The sequence below is a fragment of the Molossus molossus genome, unplaced genomic scaffold (genome assembly GCF_014108415.1).
Source record: "Molossus molossus isolate mMolMol1 unplaced genomic scaffold, mMolMol1.p scaffold_m16_p_15, whole genome shotgun sequence".
In the NCBI taxonomy this organism is placed as follows: Eukaryota; Metazoa; Chordata; class Mammalia; order Chiroptera; family Molossidae; genus Molossus; species Molossus molossus.
Genome location: NW_023425350.1, coordinates 66,778,563 through 66,797,552, shown reverse-complemented (window position 1 = coordinate 66,797,552; position 18,990 = coordinate 66,778,563). Strand labels below are relative to the sequence as shown.

Genomic DNA, 18,990 nt, shown 5'->3' with positions numbered 1-18,990 from the left:
GTGTGTGTGTTTATTTATATTTATATATGTGATTATGCTTGTTAATAGTGTCATTTAATTCTTATAAATCCTTACTAAGTTTGTATGTTTCATCTTTCAGTTACTGGAAGTAATATGTTAAGATTCTCTTTATAATTGTGGATTTGTCTCTTTTTCTCTGAATGATTTTCTCAGTTTTTGCTTTATTTTTGAGACTATCATTAGTTTCATACCAGCTCAGTATTTTCTATATCTCCAATAAAAATGTTCTTCTTTGTGTAATGACTCACATGAATAACTAACACTTTTACTTAGAAGTGTGTTTTATATATTAATATAGCCATCTAGTTTGTTTATTGTTGACAAAGTACTGGTCTATCTAATTTTTAATCAATTGAATTGAAGTATAATTTACATGAAATAAAACACTCATTTTAAGAGTGTGATGAATTTTGACAAATGAACACACTTGCACAATGACCACTAAAATCAAGTTCTAGGACATTCTATCGCTTCCCCAATTCCCTCAAGCCCATTTGCAATCAATCAATCCCAAGCTCTAGGCAACTGCGGATTCGCTTTCTATCACTATGGAGTAGATTTTCTTTCCCTAGAATTTTATACAAATGGAATCACACTAGGTACTCATTGTGTCTTGGCTTCTTTGATGCGGCAGAATGATCTGAAGTTCATTCGTGAGTTCATATTGTCATAATATCCCACTGTCTAACCATATCACAACTTGTTTAGTCACCTGTTGATGGACAGTTTGTGTAGAGCTCCTGTAACAAAATACCACAGATTGGGTGGCTTAAACAATAGAGATTTATGTTCTCACAGATCTGGAGGCTGGGAGTCCAAGGTCAAGGTGCTGCAGGTTGGCTTTCTTCCAAAGCCTCTCATCTTGGTCCGCATTTGGATGCTTTACTACTGTGTCCTCACACATTCCTCTGTGCGTGTGCATCCCTGCGGTCTCTCGCTCTTATAAGGACACCAGTTACATTGGGTTAGGACCCTCCTTATGACCTCATTTAACCCTAATTACCTCCTTAAAGGTCCTATCTCTAAAATATAGTCACATTTGGGCTTAGGCCTCAACATATGACTTTTGAGGGGAGACAGTTCAGTTTATAACAGGTTCTATTTTTGGCCATTATGAATAAAATTGCTGTAAGTCCTTGTGTACACGTATATTTTTGTTTCTTGTGGATAAATTAGCAGGAGTGGAATTGCTGGATCATATGGTAATTATTCTCAAGTCCATTTGAAACTGAAAAACTGTTTTCAAACTGATTGCACCACTTTGCACTGCCATTTGCATTGTATGGGAGTTCCAGTTGCTGTGTCCTTCCCAGCACATGGTGGTGGTAATACATGTGCACGGTTATCACGTTGGGTTTGATTTGCATTTCCTTCATGACTAATGATGTTGAGCAGCTTTCTACATTCTGTGGTTGTATACATGATCTCTAATACATCTTTTGTGAAGTACCCATGTTTTTATCAGGGTTCTTGTGATTAAGTTAGAATCTTTTTTATTACTCTAGATGTACCTTTGTTAGATATGTGTATTTTTAAATATTTTCTTCCAGTAATTGGCTTGCCTTTTTATTTTATCAAGGAAGTGTTTTTAAGAGCAGAAGTTTGACATTTTTGATAAAGTCCATTTTATCAGTTTTCTTTTGTACTTTGTACTTCTTTGTCCTAATAAATCTTTGGATACACCAAGGTGTAAAGATTTTTTTCTGTTTCTTCTAGAAACATTACTTTGTATATTTAGATTTATGATACATTTAAAATTAATGTTTGTGTAGGATGTAAGATGGTCAAGTTTCATTTTTTAGAATTTATTTTTCAGTTATGCTTGACATGCAATATTATATTAGTTTCAGGTTTGCAACACAATGGTTAGACATTTATATACCTTATGAAGTGATCACCACAAGCCTAGTACCCATGTGATATCATACATAGTTGTTACAGTATTACTGACTATATTTTCTATGCTGTACTTTACATCCCTGGGACTCTTTTTACAACTGGCAATTTGTGCTTCTTAATCCCTTCACCTTTTTCACCCCCCCCCCAGTGCCCCTCCCATCTGGTGACCATCTATTTGTTCTCTGTATCTATGAGTTCATATCTGTTCTGTATATTTTTTTTAGATTTCACATATAAGTGAAATCATACGGTATTTGTCTTTCTCAATCTGACTTACTTCATTTAGCATAATACCTTCTAGGTTCATTCATATTGTCACAAATGGCAAGATTTCATTCTTTTTTATGGCTGAGTAATATTCTATTGTGTATATGGCCCTGGCTGGTTTGGCTCAGTGGTTAAAGTGTTGGCCCACAGACCAAAGGGTTGCGGATTCAATCCCCAGCCCTGGTCAGGGTCATGCGGGAGGCAACCAATTGATGTGTCTCTCTCACCTCTTTCTCTCTCTGTATGTGTGTGTCTCTCTCTCCTCCCTCCCTTCCACTCTAAAAATATCAGTGGAAAAATATCCTTAGGTGAGGGTTAACAACAAAAAAATATCCCTGTGTGTGTGTGTGAGTGTGTGTGTGTGTGTGGCATCTACTTCATCCATTCATCTACTGATGGACAGTTAGGCTGCTTCCATAACTTAACTATTGTAAATAATGCTGCAGTGAACATAGGGGCGCACATATCTTTTCAAATTAATGTTTTAGATTTCTTCAGATAAATACCCTGAAGTGGGTTTTCTGGGTCATATGGTAGTTCTATTTTTAATATTCTGAGGAACATCTACACTGTGGTATACCAATTTACAATCCCACCAACAGTGCACCAGGGTTCCCTTCTCTCCACATCCTTGCCAAGACTTGTTTCTTCATTCATTGATGACAGCCATCTGACAGGTGTGAAGTGATATCTCCTTGTGGTTTTAACTTTATTGCTATGACCAATCATATTGAGCATCTTTTCACACATCTACTGGCATCTGTACGACCTCTTCAGAGAAGTGCCTGCTCAGGCCTCATGCCCAATTTTTGGTGTTAAGTTGTATGAGTTCCTTATATATTTTGGATACTAACCCCTTGTCCAATGTGTCATTACCTAATGCCTTCTCCCACCCAGTAGGTTGTCTTTTCATTTTGTTGATGGTTCCCTTACGTATGTTCACAGTTACCCTGGGACGACAGGGCCTTCTGACTCTCTTCCTGACCACACTTGCTGTTAAGCCCCACTAATTTCTGGCTGTTTGTTTTATTGTTTTCTCAAAGCCCTCCAGCATAAATTGCTTCAACTGATTCAATTACATTCGAGTTTCTATAGGGATAGTTTCAGAGGTCAGTATTTCAGTGATTTTAAACCTGAGAATGTTCTGCGCAGTCTCATTCCCTGGTATTCGTTAGTAAACCAGCTGACCTGTGGTTTAGATTACGTCTCTGAGTTTACCCGTCTCTCTAATTTTTTCCATGCCCTCCAAGTCTTTTCATCACCTCTTGCATTGTTCTTGCAAACACCTTAGGCTTGAACTTCTCCGCAGTCTGTTGCAAATGACGTATGTTTCTCTGGAAGAATTTAGGAGCTTCCTGCTTTATGCCCCACCTCTCTCCCTGGGCAAAATCGGAGCCAGGCCTCTCAAGCTGGGTGGGACAGGGTGTACTTCTCTTTGAGCAGCATGCCTACTTTGGGATCTAGACTCTTGGTGGGGGTGGTGGGGGGATGGTTGCAGCCTCTGTTTTTCACCAATGAGGAACCTCTTCTTTATGAACAACCTGTGTCAAGGGGAATCAGGGCCACTGTATCCTCAGTGTACCACAGGCGAGGTGGGACCTCTGTCCCATGTGTAGAGCCCCTGTGTCCTCAGTGTACCACAGGCAAGGTAGGACCTCTGTCCCATGTGTAGAGCCCCTGTGTCCTCAGTGTACCACAGGCGAGGTGGGTCCTCTGTCCCATGTGTAGAGCCCCTGTATCCTCAGTGTACCACAGGCGTGGTGGGACCTCTGTCCCATGTGTAGAGCCCCTGTATCCTCAGTGTACCACAGGCAAGGCGGGTCCTCTGTCCCATGTGTAGAGTCTGCCCAGAAGAAGGAAGCCCCCATCTTCCAGCCACACTCGCCAGGAAGGTAGGCTCTGATACAAGTAGCATGGGTGGGAGGAGAAATGCTGATAGTCTGCCCCTCGTGGGATGATACTGTAGTTCTTGACTGGGTACTCAGGGGAGAGAGAGCACTGTTCTTGGGCAGAGTGGAGTTTCCATTGTGCTGAGCTGGGAGTGGGAAGAGGGAACAGGTCATACTTCAGATGCCACAGACTTTCACTGTTCCTACCCAGTTTTAGTTGCTTTTATTGAAATATTTCCTCATTAACTGTATGTCCTTAGGACCACTTCCAGAGACTATTTAAAGACCACTTAAGCCCTGGCTGGTTTGGTTCGGGGTTAGTGTGTCGGCCTGTGGACCAAAGAGTTGCGGGTTTGATTCTGATCAAGGGCATGTACCTCAGTTGTGGTTTGGTCTCTGGCCCCGGTTGGGGTCATGAGGGAGGCAATCAGTCGATATGTCTCTCTCACATCAATGTTTCTGTCTCTCTCTCCCTCTCTCCCTTCCTCCGTCCCATTCTGTCTGAAAATAAATGAAAAAAATATCCTTGGCTGAGGAATAAAAAACTAAAAAGCAAAGGCCACTTGAGGTTACTTTTTATCATTTCCACCAGCTTCGTTAGGGAGTGGTTCTGTGGAGCTCATCGCGTGGCCAGAAGTGGACCCTCATCCTACAGTCAGGTTATGTTTCCATTATGTTCTGTCAGAAAGCTTTCAAACTACCCTTATGTTAGTTTGTAGTATTGTTTAGTTTTCAGTATTTGGAGATTTAAAAATATCTTTCTGGTTGTTGATTTTTTAGTCGTTTACACTCACTGAGACTGTGTTATGGCCCCATAAGGTCATCTTGCTAGGTGTTTCATATATTCTTGAAAAGAATGTGCATTCTTTTGTTGACTGAAATGTTCTATAGATGTCTACTGGGTCAAGTTCATCAACAGTGTTTTTTAGTTCCTATTTCTGAAAGAGGATGGGTAGCTGACATTTCCCAAATCCCATACGTTTCCTGAATCCTTAGTGTCCACAGTGGATGTGAGATTTATCATTACTTGGTCAAAACGTATTGATGATTGAGTGACTGCCAGCATGCTTTGCTCACTCTCTTTTGAGTTTTATGGGTTATTAATTCTTTATTGATATTAGAGAGAGAGAGAGGAAACATCAATGAGAGAGAACATCGACTGGCCACCTCCTTCATGCCCCCCACTAGAGATCTGGCCCACAACCTTGGCATGTGCCCTGACCAGGAATTGAACCAGTGACCTTTTGGTACATGGGTCAATGCTCAACCCTTGAGCCACACCGGCTGGGCTTATGGGTTACTTTTAAAGCTATAATATAATTTCAATTTATAATTTTATTTTATTATTTGGTAACCTGATATCCAGTATTGTGATCCTCCTACTTTGTCCTTCTTTTTCAAGATTGCTGTGGCTATTCAGGGTGTTTTTTGGTTCCATATAAACTTTTGAAGTCTTTGTTCTAGTTTTGTGAAATATGTAGTTGGTATTTTAATGGGGATTGCATTGAATCTATACATTGCTTTGAATAGTATGGGCATTTTAATGATGTTAATTCTTCTAATCCATGAACAAGATATATGCTTCCACTTTTTTATATCTTCCTCTATTTCTGGATTGTCCAATTTGTTGTCATATAATTGTCCATAGTATTTGTTAATAATCCTTTGTGGTGTCAGTTGTTACTTCTTCTCTTTTGTTTTTGATTTTGTTTATTTGGGCCCTCTCTCTTTATTTCTTGATGAGTCTAGCCAAGGGTCCATCAATCTTGTTTATCTTTTCAAAGAACCAGCTCTTTGTTTAATTGTTTTTTTAGTTTCTATGTCGTTTATTTCTGCTCTGATCTTTACTATTTATTTCCTTGTACTTGCTCTGGGTTTTTCTTTTTGTTTGCTTTCTAGTTCTTTAAATTGTGAAGCTAGATAGTCAAGTATATATATATTTTTTTATCCTCACCTGAGGACATTTTTCCATTTTTGCTCAGATAGAGTGGGGGGGTGGGGGAGAGAGGAAGAGAGAGAAAGAGAGAAACATCGATGTGAAAGGAACACATTGAGTGGCTGCCTCCCACACAACCCCAACTGGGGCTGGGGACAAACTGCAACTGAGGTATGTGCCCTTAGTGGGAACCAAACCCAGGTCTCTCTGGACCACGGGCCGACGCTCTAACTGCTGAGCCAAATCAGCCAGGGCTGTTGTTTCTTGAGGTAGGCCTGTAGTGCTATGAATTTCCCTGTCAGGACTGCTTTCACTGCATCCCATAGATTTTGTGTTGTTGTGTGTTCATTTTCATGCTGAGAAGCTTTTTATTTCACTATCTGTTTTGAATTATATCCTTGCTGGACAGAGTAGTCTTGGATTTAGATCCTTGTTTTTCATTACCTTGAATACTTCGTACCATTCCCTTCTTGCCTGTAGTGTTTGAAAAATCAGCTGATAGCCTTATGGGGGCTCCTTTGTAGATAACATTTTGCTTTTCTTTTGCTGCTTTTATGATTATCTTTGTCTTTAATTTTTGGCATTTTAATTATTATGTGTATGGCATGGACCTCTTTGGGTTCTTGCTTGGGGCTCTCTGTGCTTCCTGAACTTGTATGCCTTTTTCCTTCTCCAAGATCGGGAAGTTTTCTGCCACTATTTCTTCAAATAGATTCTCTAACCCTAGCTTACCTTGTTCTTGTTTGGTATTCCTATGATGTGGATGTTGTTACATTCCATAATGTCCCGCAGCTCCCTTAAACTGTCCTCCTGTATTTTAATTTTTTTTTTTCTTTTTGGTTCTTTGATTAATTTTTTTCTACCCCGTCCTCTAATTCACTGATCTGATCCTCGGCTCCTTCTAATCTGCTGGTTATTCCTAATATGTTCTTTATTTCGGCTATATCATTCTTGATTTTCACTTTGTCATTTTACATTTCCAATTGGTTGATTTTCATTGTTTCTATATCTTTACTCATGCTGTTGAGCTTCTTCATAATTATTACTCTGAACTCTGCATCTGATAATTTGCTTATCTCTGTTTCATTTATCCCTTCTGTAGAATTCCCTTGTTCTTTCATTTGAGATTTGTTTCACTATTTTATCTGTCTCAGTAGGATTTGAGGTGGTCTTATAAAACCTCCCTGTCAGTATGTTCTGCAGATTGTAGCTTCCTCTGCTTGGTTTGGATGAGTGTTGAAGGGCACATACTGAACACCAATGTCTAGTCTTACTTTCCTGGGTAGAGTCACTGGCCAGGTGAAGAGTCAATTACCGCAGAGCATTTGCCTGCAGGCTGACTGTTAGCCTCAGTTACTTAATGAGCCTCAGGCTGTAGCCCTCAGCTGAATGAAAAATCCCCCAGGTGGGCAAGGTAAGAGGATTTCTAGCAGGTGGGGCAATTGCTTTCCTCTGGGCTAAAGGTGCTTTGAGAAGAAAATGGTTTCTACAGCATTGGGAATGACTCAGCATAGAAACCCAGTCCTCAGCCTTCACAGTTCAGTCCCCAGAACCACAAAACCCAACAACTGAGAGCCAGGTCCAAGGCTCAAAGCTTTCAGAAGCTCCTCTCTGCCAACTGGCTTGCTGTTAGTTTCTGGCATATAATGAGCCTGATTTTGAGCTTCTCCCAGCAGGGTGGGGTTAAATTCCTGAGGATGGGGCAGTTGCTTCTCCCCTGGGCTACAGCTAATGGGAAGGGGCTGCTTGAGAGAGAGGGCCTCCAGAGGCTCTTCTCTGCCTACTGGCAGTGGGTATTCTCTGGCAGTTAATGAGCCTCAGGTTGTACTTCTCCTACCCAGGTAAGGTTGAATTCCCAAGGGAGGGGCAGTTTCTTATGCCCCCCCCCCCCAAGTCACTCTGATATGAAGGGGCTGCTTGTGAAGTATGGCTACTCCAGCATGGGGGAATGATTCAAAATAGGGCTCCTGATGGCCTCCTTCCCCGCTCTCTCCCCAGCACCAGGAACCCCTGACTCTCCTCACAGCTCCAGTGCAGTCAGCGCTCCCTCTGCTGGAGCCCACGGTGCGTGGCTGTAGCTGTCATTTAGTGCCCTGTCCCTTCAGGGAAGTGCCAGTGTTCCCAGTGCCTCTCCCTGCTGCACAGAACTTCTGCTCTGGTTGTTTTCTCAGCCAGCTGCTATGCAGGCGCTTCCCCTGCTCTGCATCCTGTACTGGGAGCCAGCTTGTGGTTAGACCCCTGACTTCTCAGAGGGAGCTTCTCACAGCTAAGACTCCCTCAGCTGCTGCCTGTGGGAGCCCAGCCAGCCTTCTTGCACCTCCACACCCTACCAGTCTTGATTTTGGGTCCTCTTTACATCCCTGTAAAGGAATGTAAAGGTTTTAAGGGTTCTCTTCAGTTGGTTCTCCCAGATGACTTTGTAATTCCAGTTTGGTCTTGGGAGACGATCTGTATAGCTTCTATTCACTCTGCTGCCATTTTTTCCAAATCTAACTTTTTTTTCTAATCAATATCCTCATAAATGATTTTTAGTTTTTCCCAGGCTGGGTGGCTCAGTGGGCTGGAGTATCATCCTGTGCACCAAAGGATTGTTGGTTCGATGGCCGCTCAGGGCCTGTATCTGGGTTGTGGGTTCAATCCTGGTCTGGGTGTGTGTGGGAGATGTTTCTCTCTCATGTTGATGTTTCTCTTTCTCTCCCTCTTGTAAAATCAATAAAAGATTAAAAATATAAATATGATGATAGTTTTTTTAATCCTCCCCTGAGGATATGTTTATTTTTAGAGAAAGGAGGGGGTGGAAGAGAAAGAAACATCCATTGGTTGCTTCCAGTACTCTCCCTGATTGGGGATGTAACCCACAACCTAGGTATGTGCCCTGACCAGGAGTCAAATCTATAGCCTTTTGGTGGATGGGATGATACTCCAACCAAGCTACCCAGCCAGGGCTGATTTAGTTTGAGACTCATGTATATATAACTGTGAAAATTGAAGTTCTGGTAGTTCCTTTTCACAAGAAACTTGTAATTATATATTATATAAATAGTTTTTGTGTCAAATTTGCATGGTTCACAAGGCTTTACAGACCCCTATTATGCAACTGTCAAATTCAAGAGCACTAAGAAACAGAATTGTTCATAGAACATTAGCCAATCCTCACCAGCAGGTGACACTAGCAGACTGAATATATTTTAGATAAATGAGTGTTTGCCCTAAATGCTTTTAAACCCAGAGTTTACAGCTTCTAGCTTCGATTGGTCATGCTATCCCTTTCTCTGTCTCTAATTTAACTCACGAAAACCGTAATGCAGTCAGCAAACATGTGCCCCTCACTCAGTGCTGGGTGTTGCATTTGTGCAGATTGCCTACAGTGGACTTAGCAGGGATGTCACCTTATTAAAGAGCAATTCCTTTCATTTGGTATTTAGACTTTTTTGCTATTCTATTATCATCCAGTTTCTAAGGCAGATTAGAACTAATGTCATTGACTTAACCAATCAAGCAGCACTGGCATCTCCTGCATCCAAGGCACTGCCTGGTAAGGGAGGGATAAGATCCGTAAAGCACAGGCCACGCCATCACTACCAGGCGGTGCCCACCTACAGAGCCAGTAATGCAAGGCTGAATGGCCAAAGCCCTGAGCGTGGGTATCAAGAGTGTGTTAGTGCCAACGTGGTTACTTTGTTCAAGAGTTCTTATTTGAGTTCCTGCAGCAGCAGGCCCTGCAGTAAGGACTTGAGTGGAAGCAGTTAATCTGGGAGGTGCAGTCAGCACCAGGGGGGAGTGATGGGATGAATTGTGTCCACCAAGTTCATATGTTCAAGTCCCAACGCTCAGGACCTCAGTATGTGACTGTAGGTGGAGAAAGGGTCTCTAAAGAAGTAACTAAAGTAAAAATGAAATCACAGGTGGGCCCTGCTCCAATAAAAGGAGATTAGGACACAGACACACACAGGGACAACCATAGGAGACACAGTGAGGAGACAGCTGTATACACACCAAGGGGAGGAGCCTCAGGAGAAATCAGCCCTGCCAACACCTGGCTCTTGGACTTTTTCTTTTTAATATGTTTTTACTGATTTTTTTAGAGAAGACGGGAGAGATAGAAACATCAATGTGAGAGAGAGAGAAACATTGCTCGGCTGTCTCCTGCACGCCCCCTACTAGGGATCCAGCCCACAACCCAGGCATGTGCCCTGACTGGGAATCAAACCGGGACCTCTCGGTCCATGGGACAACGCTCAATCCACTGAGCCACACCGGCTGGGCTCTCTGATATTTTGATTGGGTTTCTAGCCTCCAGAATTGTGACAAAATTAATTTCTGTTAAGTCACCTGGTCTGAGGTACTTTGTAATGATAGTCCAAGCGCACTGACGCAGGGACTGAGCAAGTGTGACGGGGAGGGATGCAGACAATAATGGGGCATTGTCATGTCAGCTACCACTGTGGACAAAGGGAACACAGTGCCACCGAGAAACTGAGGGGAAAGGTGAGAAGCACACGCCCCGTATCAACCACCCGCGAGGCTTGAGGGAACTGGATATTTATATATTCACACCTGCAAGTCCTTGGGTGAGGGCCGTCCCCAGGAGGGCACCAGTTACCCTGGCAGCTCCAGCCTGCCCCGAGCAGGGCAGAGTAGCTATCCCCACTTTTGAGGACACGCTTAAGCAAAGAGATGCAGATGTGACAGCCAGACTTCAGCCCAGCACACGAAGTGAAGAGAAGGAGGCTATGGGCCAGGCACTGACGGGGACCCCTGCAGAAACTCTGCCTGAACTGTTCACACCTGAGCTCACGTGACGTCTGGGATTTGCTTCAAAATAATACAAGAGGGAGGAGGACAAGTGAGACACGAGCTGGTCATTTTCTAAAGCCTGGAGATGGATACATGCAGGTACATGACTGTCCTGCCCCCTGTGTGAGCCGGACTTCTCCGTAATAGAAAGCTGGTGAAAAGTACACCACAGACTTCCATGAGATGGAGTAACAGGAAGCACATTTACCCTCCTGCCTAGAACAACAACAAAAAGACCCAATATATGAAACAGTTTCAAGACGCTGGACATTAGGCAATGAAGGACCGTTATCCCTGAGAGAAAGAGAGAAGAAAAAGGAAGTGAGCCCTACGATTGGTCCCGCTCACTGGTTTGAGAAAATTTCCAGGCCACGACACGGGAGGGAGAAACCACGGCGGAGCCGGGCAGACGGAGCTGAGAAGACCGAGCTGGAAGTCCGAGGTGAGAAAGGCCGCTGCTCTGCAAGACAGCGTGTGGAGAGGCACCTGGAGCAGAGAGGGGAGCCCCTGAGATCCTCCTCAAATCTTCAGCAGAGAAATGAGCTGCCTCCACAGCTCAATAACTGCCTGAGGCTCCACAAAAGAATCACCCCAAAGAATCCGAAGGGACAGCACCACAAGGGCTGGGAAAGTGCCCGTTTCCTTTGCTAACCTGGAAAACGTCACAATTCCCAGGGCAGTGGGTAGACTACTCAAAACGTCATCTCAACTGGGGGAACAATGAGCCTTAGGGTAAATAGGGTTGATCTCAACGAACAAGTCTTAAAAGCAAAACCCACCCTGGCCGGTGTTGCTCGGTGGTTAGAGTGTGGGACCCACACACCAAAGGGTGGCAGGTTCGATTCCTGGTCAAGGGCACATACTAGGCTGGGTCAGATCAGGGAAGGCCGGAGCTCCTTTCTGCATCTGTTGATTCTCATTTGCCTCCAGCACAAAATAATCCTTATAGCACAGGGGCACGTTTGTAGGCAGCATGTTCTAATTTCCTACATGATAGTAGTATGTATTTGAAATGGATCCTAATTTAAAACGTTGTAAAAACTACAAGTTTTGTCTAATTATTTGAAAGGCTAAGCAAAAATAAAGAATCACCTATTGATCATTGTAGGAGCCTGTAAGAGGGCTTGCTTCTCACCATGTTCAGACACGTACAGGATCAAGGAGGATTTCAAATATTTGAATGAGAAAGTAACACTTAAAAAAAACACAGTTTTATTGAGGTATAACTTACATACCATAAAGTTCACCCATTGTAAGTTAAAGTCAGTAGTTTTCAGTAAACTTGACAGTTCTGCTGCTACCACTTCAGTCCAGCTTGAGACACTTCCACTGCCCCTCTGGCCTGTTCACAACATGACACAGTGGTACGTGGTCCTCAGCATCCAGCTCCTTTCCTGAGCGTGTATTTGAGACTCAGCCACATAGCAGTACATATCAGGAGTCCATCCCTTCCGCCGCGAAACAGTGTTCCATTATTGGATATACCACACTTTCATGCGCTCACCAGTTGATGGGCATCTGCGTTTCCAGTTTTAAAAAAATTTTTTTATTCCTCACTCGAGGATATTTTCCTACTTATTATCAGATGGAGTTGGAGAGAGGGAGAGAGAAAGAGAGAAACTTCGATGTGATGGAGCCACATCGACTGGTTGCCTCCTGCACGACCCGAACAGGGCCGGGGAGGAACCACAACGGAGGTACATGCCCTTGACCGAATAGAACCCACGAGCACCTGCGGGACGATGCTCTAACCGCTGAGCCACACTGGCCAGGGCTGAGATTCCAGTTTTATGCCCTATAAATAATGCCACTGTGAACATTCACCGCTGTATCTTTGTTTTTATTTGTTGGGTAGTTTCGAAGAAGTGGAAATCCTTGGGTTATGACAAGGTTATTTTTAACTTTTCAATAAACTTCCCAACTGTCTTCCAAAGTGGCTGTTATTTTCTCCAAGAGTGATGTATCAAGGGCCCAGGTCTCTGTATCTTCGCCAACACTTGGAATTTGCCTCTCACTGTAACCATTCCAGTGGGCATGTGGTGGCATCTCGTGACATGGTGTAATTTGCATTTTCTGAGTGGCTAATGATGTTGAGCATCATTGTGTTTTTATTCTCTTAACAATATTTTTCACAGAGCAAAATTCTAAAAGTTTGATGAAGTCCAATTTATCCATTTAGCCTTTTATGGACTGCGCCTAACTCAAGGTCACAGAGATCTTCTCCTATGCCTTGTTCTAGAAGTTTCATAGTTCTAGCTGTTGCATTTAGGTCTATAATCCATTTCAAGTTCATTTCTGTGGGGTTTTTGGGCTGTTGGGTAACTCCTGTCACAGCTGCATTTCTTTAAACATTTTGAAATCACGTAGTTTCAGTCTCACAACTTTGTTCTTTTTCCAAAATGTTTTGGTTTTTGCAATATCATATACATTTTAGGGTCAGCTTCTCAATTTCTACAAAAAAGCTGCAGGGATTTTGATTGAAATTACATTGAAATTATAGATCAATTTGGGGAGAAATGCCATCTTGGCAATTTGGGGTATTTCAATCCATGAACATGAAGAGTCTTTTCATTTCTTTAGGGTGTCTTTAATTTTTCTCAGCAATGCTTTGTAGTTTGTATGTCTAACACTTCGGATGTCAAATTGGTTTCTAACTATTCTGTTTTTTTAGATGCTACTGTGACTAGAATTTTTTTCTTAATTTCATATTTTGATTGCTCGTAGTACAAATGCAATGATTTTTGCTTATGGATTATGTACCATGGCCTCGTTAGGATCATCAGTGACCTCTCGTTTCTTCTCTGTGCATGGATTCCTTGGGATTCTTCTACACACAGAATCATCTCATCTGTGAATGAAGCACTACTTCTTCCTGACCTGGGAGTTTTTTGTTTCTTTCTCTAATTTTACATCCTATGGGGGCAGGGCGAGCACCTGGCCTCTAGTTCTGAGGTTGTTCGAGTCTCAATAGCACCTGAGGCTCTGCTGATCGACTTCACCGTGGTACAATGACCTTCAACAACATGAGCAAACCAGGGCCATTCTGAGGATATTCTTGAAAAGAGCGCCACCTGTGCCCTCCTCTGGGCTGGGGCGCTCGGCAGCAAGGCCTAGACTGCTGTTCTCAGCAAACTGCAATGTGCAGACGAAGTCTTCTCTGTGCTGTTAGTGAGTGGGTGAGCTGAGTGGGTGAGCTGACTGTGTGTCCTCATGTGACCGCTGTTCTGGTTGGAATTTATCATTGTGCAGCCTCAATAAACCCCAAAATCAGCTTAAAATGATCGCATCCTTAAGAGGTCGTAAGGGATTACCATATATAACGGAAATTTCTTTCAAATATCTGTATGTGTAATCCATTTCAACAAAAGATATTATAGACGAAAATATTTTAAAGTAGTGGTCTTTGAGTTAGTTTCCAGAAATAATCATTACATTTAAATACAAATAAGTTTAAGTCATTTAGACACGCTTTTTAACGTTAAGTGGAAGGGCAGGTATACTTCTGTTCTTCGAGCTTTAAGAGATAAAATAAAACGCACACATAGAAATGCTGTGCGTTACTGAAATGTTCATTAAAGAAGAAAAAACTTCCCGTTTTCCATTTGTCACCCGAGGTTAATGAACTGTTTTTAGAGAAGTTAAGTGGCTGTCAGCTGATTTATTTTGCGGTTATTTTCCTATCTACTCAGCAGAAGGTCCAGCTTGCTTTTGCTGATGACCACAAGTTACAAAGGTCTTGACTTTGAGTCAGGACTAGTCTGACCAGAATCAGTCTGATCTGTAAGATAAGAGACTGGGTTTGGGCCTGTCCCCTGAGCAGGGAACCTCTGCTTGGTGTGGGGGACATGGAGGCAGAGGGAGACTCCCCATCCCCAGAGGGCACTGACTCCCCTCAGGTTCCCAAACCGTTGATAAAGTCACCACTGCTTGCCATCACCCACATCTGGGGAGAGATGGACCCCAAGCGTCAAGGTAACTCAACTCGGGAGGAGCCTGATAGGAGGGGCACCTTTGGGCATCCATCTGGGGTTGCCCACCTCTGAGCCAGTCATCTGAAGTGAGTGACGGGCCCGCCTCCTTCCCTCTGCCAGCTGCCCGACGGCACGCATCACTGGCAAAGGTGAAATTCTTTCCTTCTCGAGCTAGTTTGTAGTCTTTTGGAGTACGTTGGTAACATAATCAGGGAAGACACTTCTAACACGGCAAATGGTGAGCTGCACTCCACAGAGGAGAACGGGATTGGCAGAAGCCGTCACTGGAAAGCCTCCAATAAGTATGATGTTCTCTCAGCGGGCTTGCCTGCCCTTCCTGCACAGCCCCGGGGTGCAGGAGAAGGCGTGTGCTGTGCACCCGTGGGGACTCAGGAGAGTCAGGCAGCTGCCCAAGGACCGGATCCCGCCCAGCCTTTGCCACTGATGTGCCCCTGCTGCTGGGACCCTGCTCCTCACTTCTCCTATTCAGTAAAAAAATGTCAGGAAAAGGGTGAGAGGAGGGAGGGAGGGGGAGAAAGAAAGGAAGAGAAAGAATAAGAAAGAAAAGTGAAAAGAACCCTCACAAGGCAGAGCTAGTATCCACCTGCAGGTCACGCATGTTTCTGAATTTCTCTTGCCTTTTTGACTGACCTCCCCAGCCCTGTCCCAGCCCAGCTGACGACAATGACTCAACTTGTTTCTCCGTTTTCGCCCCCTCATGGTTGGCCCCCAAGAGCCAGTTGTGAAAGTAATCTGAGTTGGCACAAAGGAGAACTTGAAAGGCTATTTTTAGTCCATGCTCAGAAGACGGGAGCAGTTTGCTGAAGATTACAGCCCCTGAAATTTTGTTCTTTCAAAACTTTCAGACATTCAGATGTGGCTGAGTGGACACGGGGCTTCCGAGTTCTCCGTGAGGAGATTCCAGAGGCCTGCGCGGTGGTCGTCCAGCTCCTTTTCCTCTTGGGAAAAGCCAGTGGACTACGAAGGGGCTGCTTCTCACAGCCCATGTAGCCCAGGCCCTGGCGCACCGCTGGGGGTCAGTGAAGGCCACGTATGTTTGCCGATGTCTCAGGAGAAGCCAGACGCCACCACTGGCTCACCTCTGCTCTCCCATGGCAGGCTCGGTCCGGGCTTCCCGCCCTCCTGGCCACGCGGCACAAACTGAGCAAGTGGCACGGGATTGGGGCGCCGTGGGCATCCAATGGGCTGTTCATTATGGACTTGTTTACACTAGATAATTAAAAGTGGAAACAGAAAACAGAGCACAGTGAAGTCTTCACTTAACGTCAGCAAGTTCTTGGGAACTGGCTTCATGTGAAATGTACAACAGAACCATCTTTACCAGGGGCTGATTGACATAAATATGAGTTAATTTCCTCCGTCTTATTTCTGGTCATGGAAACATCACCGAACTTCTAAATAAAGACCCAAAACACTCCTACTATTAAACCCTGGAATAAATGGGAGCTCTACATGCAAGTAAGAGACGAATAAAAACAAGATGATGATTTTCCCACCCACTGATTCGAGACTGGTGGCTGGAGCGTCTCCCAGCAGCTCAGGGCGCTGGGCGGACCCACCCTGGACAGACCCACCCTGGACAGGACCCGCATCCACTGCGGGCCACACACAGCCACGGACACACTGGGACAGTGTGGACACGCCAGCTCACCTCACGTGCACACCTCGGGGGTGTGAGAGGAAACGGGGGTCCCCAAAGAAAACCCACACAGATGTGGGCAGACAGTGCCAACTTCACCAGACAGGCCCTGGCCCGAAAGCCATTTTTTCTTCATTAATGTTATAATGAAATGACATTATTAAAGGACCTGCTGTATATTAGTTTAGATAGTTAATACGAAATGTATCTGAAACTTCCAAATAAGTTTTTCAGTTTGCTCACAGACATGAATGCACCCTTTTACATTTTTTTTCTCGAACTAAGCAGTCAGCTCCTGATCAAGACTTCAGGGACGAGTTATTCACATTCTTGAGTCCCCATCAACAAGAAACTTGGCACAAGAAGATATAAAAACTTTTATTGATTTTTTTTTTAACAACCATTCAAAAACTTCCAATTAGTAGAAATGATTTTTTTTCACTGATAAAAGGTGATAATGGTATTTCTCATAACAATGCAGATTCTTTTCCTACTCTCAGAACTTTCTAGTATGGGGCATTGCAGTGACGGGGGAGTGCGTCACCCCGGAGACTGGGCACCGGGGCTGGCAGGCAGTATCAGACCCGGGACATCAGGACCACACCGCGGGGCCTGCTGCAGAAGCCGACCCTCGTGGCTGCGGTGGCCTGGGTGAGGCTACTCACAAGTGGTGACGAGCAGGCCCGAGGAGGACAGTAGTCCTGGCCCAGCTGTGCTGCCCTGAGGACTGAGGGATCAACTGACCGCATCAGGCTACTGCTCCTGCTGTCGGAGTAAGGTCGCCTCTTCCTGCCTCAGTCTGCCCATCTGTGAAGTGGAGACAATAGTACCTACCTGGTAGGGTTGTTATGAGGACTAAATGAGAGCTGTGCCTGGCACACAGTAAATGCCATCTATGTGTTTCTTAGATCAAACTGAAAAGTTTGAGAGGTTCTGGAGCAGACCCCCAAATCACATGCTTGGAACCAGCCAGAAAATTGCTTGGTTCTGAATTCTCAGTCCTCCCTTTTCTAGCTGTGGGCACCACAGGCCACTCAACCTCTGCAGCCTCAGTTCCCGGTCCACACAGGGTGATGGCACTGGCACCCAGGCCGTGTATAGACTCAACAGGTCAGTTTGTGTAAAGTGCTTGAAACATACTAGGTGCCCAAGAAACAATGGCTGTTGTGATGCAGAGATGCCAGGGGGCAATGTGGCTGCTGAGCCTAAGCCGGCTCCCTGCTGCTCCTGCCTCCCACACAGGCTGCCCTTGGCTCCCCTTGGCTCCCTGCGGTGCCCTCCCACACTTCCTTTTAACCCTTTCAGCTCCCAGTGTATTTCAACCCGTTAGTACTTTCTGCCCTTCATCTTTGGTCTCTCTAAAATGTTTCTTTCTTATCTTTAAGAAACATCCAAGAATGGCCAGAGCAAGTGCGTCGAGCGTCAGGCACTAAGGAGACCCTTTGCGAAGGCACGAGGCTGCCACGACCCTGTTTACAAGTAAGCACCACACTTCCTTCTTCATTCATATTTTATTAGGAAGTTACAGCAAAGAACTGATCAGTTATAAAACGTCCAAGATCAAAAGGTCATTCGTATCAAACAGACGACTCACAGAGGAATATCAGATTTTTCATAAGACCAGAAGCAAAGTCAAATACGGCATTTCATTTCACAAATATTTTTACATTGAATAGTCAGGAAAATGAAAAGAACTAAAACAAACGGAAGAACTTTGTGCAAATGTTAACAAGAGATGAGGCTGTTAATGCTTACATTTTCCATCTGTAAGATCAGTGATATAAAATAAGTCATCTTTTATGAAAATATAGTCTCTGTCTCTTTCTACCATATACACACATATTTTTCTCTTTAAATAAATATATATATTATGCATTTTTAATGACGTACTTAACAACATTCATCAGGTGCTTTCGGGCCGTGGCGTTGACTTGGTCAGGGACTGAAACCAGAGACTGGGCATACGTGGAACTCTAAGCGAGGGACCTCCGTGGTTGGGGAGTGTTTCTCAGCTCTCCTCACACGAGGACTTCTGAGTCTTCCAAGGGGTCATCTGCAAACAGAAGTTCATCTGGCAGTGGGCTCTCCAAGGACAGCGTGCTGGACTGGGACCAGGAGACCCTGCTCCTTCGGTGCCTGTCCGTCGCTGGGCCGGCAGAAGCCAGGTCTTCCCAGTTCTCACTGCCCCCATTTAGAATGTACCGCCCCTCGCGAGGGCCGTTCTCATGAACTTGGGCGGTGACCACGCTAACAGCAGCGTTGGACGCGCAGGCAGCAATGATGGAGTCGGGGTCGATGGCCATGTCCAGCTGAGCGAGTGGGGGGCCCTCTGCCGGGCCCTCACAGCCCCCTGGAAACGGGGTGTTGATGTAAACGACGTCGTCTTTGTCCTGCACTTCAGGCAAACTTTCCAGGAACTTTTCCAGCTGCAGCCTCAACAAGGAAAAGGTGGGTCGGTCCAAGGGCTCGGCCCTCCAGCACGAGTGCATCATCTCATACCTGCAGGGAGAGACCCTCCTGATCTCCGGCACCGCGCCCCTGCGCGCCGCC

At 44.7% G+C, this 18,990-nt stretch overlaps 2 protein-coding genes across 2 annotated transcripts in view; one reads left to right on the top strand and one right to left on the bottom strand.

Annotated features, from left to right (window-relative positions):
* LOC118630577 (ral guanine nucleotide dissociation stimulator-like) overlaps positions 1–17,923 on the top strand; it is a 104,210-nt gene extending 86,287 nt beyond the window's left edge. Inside the window, exon 7 of the mRNA XM_036262438.1 lies at positions 17,826–17,923. Coding sequence (XP_036118331.1) covers positions 17,826–17,923 — 98 coding nt within the window. The remainder of the gene's footprint in view (positions 1–17,825) is intronic.
* A 77-nt stretch (positions 17,924–18,000) lies between these two features.
* The window catches only part of MERTK (MER proto-oncogene, tyrosine kinase), a 111,680-nt gene continuing 110,690 nt past the window's right edge, over positions 18,001–18,990 (bottom strand). Inside the window, exon 19 of the mRNA XM_036262436.1 lies at positions 18,001–18,939. Coding sequence (XP_036118329.1) covers positions 18,459–18,939 — 481 coding nt within the window. The 3' untranslated portion in view covers positions 18,001–18,458. The remainder of the gene's footprint in view (positions 18,940–18,990) is intronic.